This window comes from Aulostomus chinensis, chromosome 15, assembly GCF_037954235.1.
Source record: "Aulostomus chinensis isolate RoL2024-O1b breed Wild chromosome 15, RoL_Achi_v1.0, whole genome shotgun sequence".
In the NCBI taxonomy this organism is placed as follows: Eukaryota; Metazoa; Chordata; class Actinopteri; order Syngnathiformes; family Aulostomidae; genus Aulostomus; species Aulostomus chinensis.
The window spans coordinates 4,118,958-4,130,291 of NC_141334.1; the positions used below are offsets into that span (position 1 = coordinate 4,118,958).

Consider the following 11,334-nt stretch of genomic DNA (forward strand, 5'->3'; position numbering starts at 1 on the left):
CTGTGTGTGTGAGACGAGTTCAACTGACATTTTTCATGCCAGAGCCTGAAATCAAAACGCCACATTACTGAAAACTTGTTTTTATTTGTCAAAAAGCTCCTTTACAGCTCCAAGATTTAACCTGTAAAGCCAGCAAACATGTAAAATACAACCCTTACAATACATTAATCAAAACAGGTACCAAAAAGTACAGTAAAATTACACTTCCTTAAATGGAAATGTGGGAAAGGGAAGAAAAAAAAAAGACACCGAAGGGAAAGTAAAAACTAAAAATGAAAGGATTTAAAAAAAAAACAAAACATGAAGTTACATTTCGGATGTTATCTGTACAAATGGTCTTCTGTCATAAAAGAGGTCGTCGTCAGGCCCAGTGTGTCCGTCCAGCTGTCGGGTTTCACCGGATCGCTCAAGTCCTGAGAGAGGAGACAGTCGGGCTTTCAGATCTACAACCACTACAACCAAGGTGGCACCAACCTAAGCAGACCTCCTAAAGGGCTTCGTTTGGTAGCAGATGAATACCTTTTACTGTCCCAAGTTCATCAGTATGGCTTGTAGCTGGTCTGGTGTCCCCCCCTTCTTGGAGTTTTACCGTAGCTGGCGCTGCCCTGACCTGTGGGGGGCAGAGAGAAGAACCACTGGTCAGAGAGCAGCTGGATTCTGTCTTTCCCCAACTCTGAAGCCCCCTCAGCAGCTGTTCAGCTGGCCTCCCACACACGATGACCGTGTCTTGTTTTTGTGACCGTTCGCTTTGAACAACTTGGATGTATTGAGCGCCGTTCCAAGGAGCTACACGTGTGATAGCGGTGAGACTGGTCGCCAAACACAACCACAGACAGAGATGTTCGGAATCTACGGAGTCTCAAACTCTGGACAGAACACGATGCGAGTGAAAAGAAGCGACTGTTTTTCAATCAACTGATTCGTTCATGGTTTCACTGTTTTGCAAAGCTCAGGTTTGATTGGTGAAAGCAAACTTTTATTCCATCACAGAACCTCTCATCTAGCACAGAGGATCAGGGAGCTGGAGCCTCCCGGCTGACGCTGGGTGAGGGGTGGGGGACGGGGGGGTGGGGTAAACACACGACTCCATCACAGGGGGTGGAGACAGTCAATTCACTCCCAAGGGAACTTCAGAGTATCAAATTAACCCGGCTTGCATGTTTTTGGTCTGTCGAAGGAAACCGCAGAGACAATGGGAGAACATGCAACTCCACACCGTCGGGCCCCCGCAGGAACCTCCTTGCTGTGCGGTCCACAGACCGCCGCAGCACCCTGTTGCCCCCTCAATAATACTGGTTCATCATAGCCTCAATTATAAGCTTCCTCCTTCTTAATCAATTTCATACAAATCTTCTAAAGCACTCCTGGATGTTTAAATTTTAAACCACAGAGCTCACAGCCCAGAAATGTACTTACTGTAATCATAACCAGGACCGTATCCATAGTAACCAGAGGAGTAGTCGTAGTTGTTGTAGCCACTGTATCCACCGTAGCCGTAGCCTTGGTTACCATATCCCTGGTTCCAGTAGCCTCCATAGCCCTGGTTCCAGCCCTGGTTCTGACCTACAGGGTGCACCATTTCAGAGAAAGTTGAAAAAGTGGCGTCGCATTGAGACGACCCTTATTTAGACGCGAGACTCCTGAGGTTCGTGTTGACAGCAAGTCAACTGAACGTTGCTGAATATACTGGATTACAGAGAGTGTTACACCTTTGTGCCAATTCCAAGTCTTGAGAAACTTTGCAATACTGTAGTAACAGAAACGGTTAATGCGTCTCTGTATCCGACTGTCCCTACTGTAAGTTGTGGAACCTCACATTTTTCTAACCAGCCAGGAAGTAAAATTATTGTGGAAGGGCCAAACAATGAAAAGTGCAAAAATCAAATGCCGTCTTCCTCACCTCCACGGCCCCTGCCTCCCCGCCCCCCGTAGCCACCGCCGCCGCCGCCACCACGTCCTCCTCCATACTGTTGCTGCTGTTGCTGGTAGACCTCCTTTGGCTGGGCGATCTTCAGTTCACACTGGGGAGGAGACAAAAAAACCTTCATACTCTACACGGACAGAGGAGCAAGACGAGCAACTGAAACACGTGTATGATGTGCGATTCCCCCGCCCCCTTTTTCCCCCTCCAGATGAGATTGACACTAAACAGTCGTTTGCCTTCAGCAAATACTTTGTGTGTATTAAGTTAAATTGCAAAAACCCTGCAAGTCATATAAACTGCCAACCCCTCCAGAGAGTAAGAGCACACGCACCCTGCCGCCCTCGATGTTGTGATACTTCTTCTCCAGGCACTTCTTGACGCTGGCTTCATCTTTATATGTGATGAAGATAAAACCCCTCCTCTTCTTTGATTTGGGGTCGATGGGAAGTTCAATTGTTTCGATCTGGCAGAGGAAAATGTAGGTGCTTGTTAAATGAGCGATCAAAAATGCACAAGTCAAGGCACATGCGGCTCTGAGACAATACAAGTGCAAGTGTTTTCTGTCAAACTACAGCCTGTTCCTGCTCCTCAGATATGCATTTATTCATTTTATCAACACAGAAAACGCATTAAATCCATGAATATCTGGATCCTAAATAAGGCAGATGCAGCTGTGATTTTCACAAATAAAAAACACACACTGAGGAAGACGTACATATTACATGAACCTACTGCATTCCATCAGAAGGGGTTTCTCCATTTAAGTGGAGTGAAGTGACCAAGGATGCAGGATAACAGGTGCAGAACCAGGGGAGAGGAAGACACCTGACATTTCTGAATATATTTGTATTGTTCAAATGAGCAGAACCGGTGCAGTTTTTTTTTTCCTCTTCTTTGCGCAAAATAATGTGATAGAGACGATTGATGGGCTTTGCAAAGGCTTTGGAAATAAAGAACTTTTCAAATGAAGTGTTAACATAAATATATTTTTCATGATGCACACATTTAGTGAATCTCTAACTTGCTTCAAACAGAAATGGCAACATCTATAAAGGCCATCAGCAATGACCTTATATCACGTGACCCCTGAACCGACCTCTCCGAAGGCTCCGAAGTATTCCCTGATGGTATCCTCAGTCGCCTCTGGGTTCAGACCGCCAACAAAGATCTTCTTGACAGGCTCCTTCTTCATGGCCATCGCCCTCTTGGGGTCGATCTGACGCCCGTCCAGTCTGTGCTCTTTCTGCTCCAACACCTGTGGGGTTGCAGGAAGAGTGGAGAAGCGCAGTCCGTTTAGAGATGGAAAACGGAAGTTCCAAATGTATGAAAAACAAACTGCGATATTATTTCATATTTTAGGATTTTACTCAGATGTCAAAAACGTCACAAAATAATCGTGAACACAAGTCAGCTGTAGATGTACGGAAAATAATATTTCGGAGTCAATCCAAGCCTCAGAGTGGACGAATAAATGCAACAATAAACCCAGATGGGGCTTCTTTTTCTGGGTACGATTTCAACAGAACCACCAGCCTTCATGTCATCGTGGACGACTGATAAAACAAGCAGCCAGGTAACAAACAGGCGACCCACCTTGTCGACACTAGCGGAATCTTTGAAGAGAACAAATCCGAATCCTCGAGACCTGCCAGTGTTTGAGTCCATTTTGATGGTACAGTCCGACACTTCGCCAAACTTGGTGAAGTAATCCTTCAGGTCTTTTTTACTTGTATCCCAGCTGAGGCCACCCACGAACATTTTACTGTAACCGCAGAAGCACACAGGGGTTTAATTCCTACTTCTGTAGGGGAGCCTAAGAGTTTGTGGCTGAAATTAATTTTTAAATAAGCCCAAAAAACTCCTGCAGATGAGAACACGTTACTTATTTTTATGTTGTACTCAGCGAAGTGGTTTACTCTGCCTCTACTTCATCTCTGCACCCCCCCCCCCCCATACATTACACTGATTGATCAAAAGCAGCACTTTTTTTTTTTTTTTGCAAAACAAGGAGTGTTAACAGTGCGACTGCTCTCTAAAGTGACAGACAACACTCACCCAGCATCCTCCTCTCCTTTGCTGGCATCAATCTTGCCTCCATCTGTGCCGTTGTCCTGGACAAAATCGCCACCCATCACCTCCTGCTCCGCTCCATTCTGGTCGTCCTCTCCTTCGCCGTTCTGCTCCGATGTCTCCATGAGCAGATTCTCTGCATCTGCCATTCTGACAGTGGGTTCTTTGACAAGGGACTGAGTCCCAACAACAAAAAATTGCAGGGATTAGAAATCCCCCAAATCAATAAGACAGATAGTCTAAGTGAAGTTAAAGCTTAAAATTACATAATGTACTTTTGGATGGGTGCAACCTCAACAATTCATCGAAATCTTGCTGATATCATAAGATTGGCTGGACCAAGATTCAAAGAATTATTCATTTTTTATTAAAAATTGTGGTACCACAGAGATGCTTGTCAACAAGTTACATTCTCCCATTTCTTCAGGTACAGTTCTCCCCACAACAGAAGGACCCAACTATCACGTCTACATGGATCTTCAGCCTAAAACGTGACTGTTGTAAGAGTTTACATTCACGCCAACATCGCGGCTCATCGATCGAAATATGAGCAATTTCTGACAAAAAAAAAAAACGGTTCAGCCGACCGAGTTAGTCCTTCCACAACCGTTACTCGTGAGGTTTGTTGCATTGCTGGCCACATACTTGCAAGTTAATTTCATACACTCAACCAAAGACAGTTTAGAAGACACTTTCTAGCTTCAAGTCGCTACCGCAGTGTGCAAATAACAAAAGCTGCCGTTTGAATGTTAGCAAAGCTCGCGCACAACTACTAACATGCTACTAACAGAACCGCGCACAGCTGCTGGTTTGCTTCGATTTAAACACGTTTTAGTCATAACAACGAAGCCGTCAGTCACTGTCGACTCTCCACGGTGTGTTTAAGTTGACCGCGCTTTACTCCGCTGCCGCTCGGGGCAGCGAGTGCGGGCCCGGCTAGCAGGTAGCCAGCGGAGCAGCATCCAAACGACCGGTAGCGCCGCCGTTCGCACATTAAACGCGTCATAATTAGACTCAAAAGACTGAGCGAGTGCTTAAATTCTACTACAGGTATGGACGTGGGGGGAGCCATTCATTCACCCTACGTAACCACCTTAAATTAGCCGCAGCGTGCTAACAGGCAACTTAGCTTGCTTACAGGGCTAATGAAACGACATTATAAGAATGAGGAAATGTGGATGGCAAGCACGTCATCGAGATTAACGGCGACGTAGGGAGTAATTTTGTCGCCCACGTTCCAAGACACGATTGATATCCAAGGGTGCTTACTTTAAAAGAAAATACCAAAAGATGCCGACGCGCCGCTCAAAATGGACACTCTCCAAATTCGCCGCTAACTCGTGGCAACATATATACGACCGGATGTGACAGCGCGTTGGGGTACGTTGAAACAAGGAAGCCCCTGATTGGACAGAAATAGAGTTCGTATTTATGAAGGTGTTAATTTATTGGTTGGTGTGATCGTTAACGACAAAAGGCGAATGTCCTTCCTGTAGCACGTCCGCTGTCCCTGGACTTGTTCGAACTGGAGTCAATTTTACCGTGACATCTGGAAACAGCCCTATATTTGGTGACAATAACTGGCTTTATAACCGAGTTAACCAAGTTAATCACGATTCTACGACGCTCGGTGGTAAAGAAAAGGCCCCCATGCTGGTTCCTAAAGTGATGGAGCGACGACAAAGCCAACAGAACCGCGGCGTCCTCTTTGTGCACGTTTCATTAGGCGTTGAACAGAATTACGTGTCAATGGCTACGGTCGGTGATTTGACACATTAAACATATATAATAAATGTGATGAAATCATTTGTTGTTCTTCTTCTTCTAATTCATGAAAAACCAAGTTATATTAACGTAGGACTTAATTTTTCACAATAGTGGTGTTAACAGCTCAAAAGGAAACTTGTTCTAAGTTATTAAAGCTGCTTTTTCTCAAAATCACACGTGAAGTTAATTTAGCTGGGTTGTTGTTTTGTTTTTGTTTTTGTTTTAGAAAATAATCAATTTTCCGGAATAAATGAAATATATACCATTCATTATTTTTGTCAAGATAGTGAATTATGTCATCTCAAGAAAACTTGCTTTTGTTTTATCAAAATAATGAGATAATCTAACCTCTTATAATAGAGAGGATAACTTAATAATGAACTCAAGACTGCTCCTGGCTTACCTAATTTCTTGACATATTCCATGCAACGTTCATTAAAAAGGTTTTTCCTAAATTATTAAAATTTTCCTTATATATTCTTGTAATATTCTATATTTTCTTCACAATCAGTGTAGTATTTTCATCCCTTGTTGAGATATTGTACATTTTTTATTCAGGACAAATATCACTCCTACATAAATAGAGCAAAGGCCTGGGGACATAAGAATTTCCATCCAACCAGTTTTCACTGCTTATCCTGTTAAGGGTCATAGGGGGGTGGAGCCTATCCCAGCAGCCTTCCCCCAGGACAGGTCACCATTCAAAGGCAGGGCCAACACATAGAGACAGACAACCATTCACACTCACAGCCACACCTACGGTCAATTTAGAGTCTGGATTAACTTCATCCCCTCTTGATGTCTTTGGACTGTGGGAGGAAGCTGGAGTACCAGAGAGAACCCACGCAGGAACAGGGAGAACATGGAGACTCACACAGAAAGATCCCGTGCTCCAGCCGCGACTTGAGCCCTGAATCTTCTTGCTGTAAAACAACAGTGCAGACCACTGCACCACCGTGCCACCCGACAGAATATATATATATATATATATATATATATATATATATACATACATACACACACACACACACACACATTTTATACATTGTTGGTCAGATGGATAGATAAATGAGGAAAAGTAGTTTTAGTTTTTTTAAAATCTCTATCGAGGTGAACTAACCCTGAGTGAGACGAATATCTGGGTTCAACAGATTAACAGATATGAGGTGGTGCCAAATACTACGGTCTCACAGGTACAAGGCCACTGGTCCTCAGGGTGCCACTGACTGCTTCACCCTGGCAACTTCAACAGCCACCTGCCTGCCAGGAGCAAGTCGAGGCATGACCTGAGCGTGCGCACACACACGCACACACACACACACACACAGTTGTTTTCTAGCAGTGGTCACTTGAAAACAGAACAGTGAGAGCTGCAGCAACCGCAGGTAAGAACCCTGCATCCTTCCTCACTGTAGACAGTAATTAATTTAGTAATTTAATTCATTAAGTTTACGCGAGCAAAAAACATTTTCCCCTTTGCTGATTGGAACTGTATGTAGTCAACAGAAATGTACCCAAATTCAACAAATGTTTGGATGTTTAACCGTCATAAACAACAATCTCGACGCTCTTGTGAGGTGATTTTAGTTTCTGGAAGATCAGATCAGAAAATCCAGAACAGGATTAAACATTGAATTGAGGGAATCGGAGCCATTTTATCGTTTCCTCATTATTTTGGACAAACATTTGTGGCAGATGTTTCATAAAAGTTTGCCTACTTCAAACAGCATGAGTGTAAAGTAATCAGTTACAGTAATCTTTGTTTTTTCTGAAGTATATCTTACTATCATAACGACTGCTTCCCTCGCCTCAAAGTAGAAGTGCCTGCAGTAAAGTCTGGAGTAACTTTCCTTCACAAAAATAAAAAGTGGGGCTCATGAATGCAAGGAAGTTGCTCAGCGACACCTACAAGTCTGACATTTTTGTCTGCCGCACCCCTATTTTGGTTTTTGTAAAATTCACTGTATAAAAAAAAAAAAATTCCAAGTGTTCCATTCATGTCTGTGTGTACTATTCAGTCCTGATGGCGTCTGACTGGGGTTGCTGTGATGGCAGTGTTGTTAAATGATTGTCCGAATATACCAATCACTAACTACACTACCAATACAACCACCACCACACACACACACACACCTCAGACTTATTTAGATCCAGGCCAGAGGATGAAATCACCGTTTCAAGGTGACTGTAAATGTTTTCAGACAACTTCACTCTGGAGTCCATGGTGGCTTTTCACTTTATATCAAAGGCTACTTCAGGTCCACGTGTCCAACCTTAGATTCATAACTTCAGTTTAGTGATCCACATGATTTCTACTCTGACACTCATGCTGAGAATTTTGACACGCTACCAAATGCATAAATGAGTAAAAATCACCTTCGAAAAACGACAGAAGTCCGGCCAGCGCTGAAGCAGAGAAACCCGGCGGGACCGAAGTCAGCATCTGCCGTCATGTAGCGCAGCCTAAGTGGCTTCATCTTCTCCAAAGTCCTTGAAGTACTTAACTACATAAGCAATGATGGAGGTTGTCATTGAGCAACTAACCTGTGACGTTTACAAAAAAAAAAAAAGGTAGGAGAAAACATTGGTTACCATGGTGACGTAGCCAGTTTAAAAAAAATATGGTCCAAACACTATGACCCTGGACCCCCCCATTGAAATGTGAAATTCAAAAAAGGACACTTTAGACCCGGTAGAGCTGACGCGACGCATTTATTTCTTTTCAATGACAGTTCAATGTTACTTTATTCACAGTTACTTAGGTTTAAAAACACATTTACAAGTGGAATTATTTAAAATCTTGAATATTTCAAGTTTAAAAACATACTTAAACAGCATTGCTTTAAATCAATATTACTTTAAATCATGTATGAATCATACTCATCCTTTAAGATGCATAAACTGGCCCGAAACCCCCCCCCCCAACTCTGGTCGGGTGTTGAAGGCTCAAGCTCAGGACCGGGATTTGCTGACCCAGTGGTACTTGTCCACGCGAGGCCCAGTAAAGGTGAAAGTGGCTCGGTAGGACTTGAAGCCTTTCTGGCTTGAGAACTGGGGGGGCGGACCTCCAGCTGGAGGGGCATGAGGTGGGAATGCCTCCCCAGCAAAGCCCTTCCGCTTTGGGTAAGTTAGCCAGGTCTGAGGGGCGCCTGGAGCAAACTCGCTGAACTGAGGACGAGAGCAGCAGAGGAGACACGTTAGAGTGGCTCAACCCAGTAACAAGCACTGACACACGCAGACGTCGTCTCCACCCACCCGGTAGACACTGTTGGGGTTGCTGACGGTTGGGATGGTTTTGGGCTCAGGGTTGGTGGGCAGGACTGGGGCAGGACACAGAGCTGATAGACTGCTGCTGCTGTTCATGCTGTTATCTGCACCCTCCTCCTCATCTGAAGAGCTTCCCGATTGGATGTCGAGGCTGGCACGCTCTACGGCATCATGGATACGCCGAGAAAATTCCCCGTCCGGACGTCGACAACTGTCCACCACTGAGACGCAGAATGGAGTGCTGTGTTCACCGTACCTGCAAGGGCAGAAACACAAAGAAACCCCTCACACTCCAACATTCCCTATGACCTTGAAACACTTGAGCCCCTTCTGGTGGCAGGAGACACACCAGGTAGTTTTGACTTATAATATCAGAACAAAATCAGGGGGTTTCAGCTCTATTGGTCAGGTTTAGACACAAACCCATACTTTTCAGGAAATCGTGGCTTGGGTTAAAATATCCACATTTTGGCTCCAGAGAGGAAAGGTTCAGTAAGACTTCTTCCAGGTGACCCTCATCCACTCTGCGTTTACGCCTGCTTGTTTTCTGTCCAGTCTCTAGTAGCTGGATATTTGCCGACTTTATCGTCACAGATCTTCTGTTGTGCAGCCTGACCTGCATGACACCTCTCCAGGATCGACCCACACAGTCAGCTCCTGGGGCAGCCCCAGGTCCTCATAGCGCACTGCGCTCTGCTCGCAGGCCTGCTGCAACACCGGGTCCTGCAGCCACACACGGTTCATTCGCAGACACCTGGAAAAGACAGCGGCGGCGTCTGTCCTCTGAGCTGCTGCCAATATTTCCCATGTAGTTTGATGTACATAAAGGAACAATTAACAGTATAAAAAACACATTAACAGCAGGCTCTAAAGTCAAACTTGTATTATACGTGTTTATGAGTTTGCAGATTTACAACATTTTTACTGCCATTTTGAGTGTCCATATTTTGTGCCCTCAAAATTAGTATTTTCTACCAAATACCTAACATTCCCCAAGGCAGTAGGCTGCATATTTTAGATAAAAAACATCATGACTGCACACTCCCATGAATTTATGATGCAAAATGGGTTTCTTACATGCATCTGATTTCAACTGTCTCGTCAGTGGACACTAACTGAAGTGGTTCACTACACAGCTTAGGGCTCACTTGAAACATAGGGTAAAGGACAAGGCCTACGTTCACCCATTTACCCCTCTTCTTTTTAAAGATACATTGAAGTGGCCTTAAAAAGGGAACACAAGACTTCTACCCTTCAGCTCCCTTAGGGGCGCGCGCACACACACACACGAGAGAAGGGTATCCATCCTCTTGTCCAATACTTATGTGCCCAATGACATGCAAAGACAACAAGGTGCTGCTGCTCTCATCCACTAACGGGTTGCACCAACCTGTAGGCCTGTCCTTTGGCGGGTGCGTTCGGGTGCCAATGGTTCTTGTAGTTCTCAAACAAAGCAGATGTGAGGGCAGCGGCGAAACGCTCCCTGCTGTCATTATCCAGGCAACCATATCTTTTCACCAGCCGAGCCACAAAGAACACAGCAGCAGCAATCTCCTCCTTCATGGCTCCAACAATCTCAAGTCCACCAACCCTGAACCTGCACTGTTAAAACTTCTCATAGGATAAAACATGTAGGATGAGCCTACTGTTACTGAAAAGTAAAGGTAAAACTAACTAACTGGAGGCCGGACAACTCAAGCAAACAGATTTGCTGCCAGAGCTCTAGAGAGAACTCAGCATTGATTTATGACGCTGCGACATCAATGGACACATGTATGTTGAGGCGTGTACATGCAGCAGCAGCTCGCTCACTCCAGAAACTGCACACACAACAGAAACTAAAAGAGTCGCTCCATCGTTGGACTCCAGTGGTGATGAAACCTCACTTCAGCTGTTTGACAAGGGAACACACCTGCAGCTGGTTGGCTTAATGAGTGTGTGTGTGTGTGTGTGTGTGTGTGCGCAAAGGTGTGAATTTTCCGATTAAAGCGTGTAGATTTGAACATTTGACACTGCTACATACTTTATTCACCGAGCAAGTTATTGCTGCACCTGGATAAACCCGAGGCAGCACAGCAAAACATGGATGAGTGAGGCGTTCATGGGACTCTGCTCCCACAAGATGAGACTTTTTGGTGTGACCCCCCCCCCCTCACTTTTCACTTTAATTATTAAATTGGCACTTATGAGTGAAGCTGTCTGAAAAAACATGGAAGTTTGGAAAACAGTGGCAATTGTTAATGAGCATAGGTTAGTTCCATTAATGTTAGAAACTGTTAGTTACATGCAGCCCTTGTCCTGTTGCC

At 44.7% G+C, this 11,334-nt stretch overlaps 2 protein-coding genes across 5 annotated transcripts; both read right to left on the reverse strand.

The window, feature by feature from the left end:
• Positions 1-64: 64 nt before the first annotated feature.
• On the reverse strand, positions 65-5,417 carry LOC147248361 (heterogeneous nuclear ribonucleoprotein A/B-like). The gene is made up of 9 exons (XM_086226945.1): positions 5,264-5,417; positions 3,980-4,170; positions 3,518-3,686; positions 3,021-3,179; positions 2,256-2,387; positions 1,901-2,021; positions 1,417-1,563; positions 520-610; positions 65-413 (listed from the first exon to the last, which is right to left on the reverse strand). Exons 2-8 carry the CDS (start codon positions 4,141-4,143, stop codon positions 540-542), a joined length of 963 nt encoding a protein of 320 aa, XP_086083071.1. The 5' UTR covers positions 4,144-4,170; positions 5,264-5,417; the 3' UTR covers positions 65-413; positions 520-539.
• A 3,038-nt stretch (positions 5,418-8,455) lies between these two features.
• On the reverse strand, positions 8,456-10,913 carry btg4 (B-cell translocation gene 4). 4 transcript variants are annotated; one of them, XM_086226285.1, is made up of 4 exons: positions 10,419-10,906; positions 9,645-9,782; positions 9,017-9,284; positions 8,456-8,929 (listed from the first exon to the last, which is right to left on the reverse strand). In XM_086226285.1, the coding sequence occupies exons 1-4, from the start codon at positions 10,589-10,591 to the stop codon at positions 8,714-8,716; spliced, it is 795 nt and encodes a 264-aa protein (XP_086082411.1). In that variant the 5' UTR covers positions 10,592-10,906; the 3' UTR covers positions 8,456-8,713. The 4 variants fall into 4 exon arrangements, with proteins under 4 accessions (XP_086082411.1, XP_086082413.1, XP_086082412.1 ...); XM_086226287.1 differs by having other exon boundaries at positions 9,645-9,816; positions 10,419-10,567; XM_086226286.1 differs by having other exon boundaries at positions 9,645-9,819; positions 10,419-10,567.
• Between the last annotated feature and the right edge of the window lie 421 nt (positions 10,914-11,334).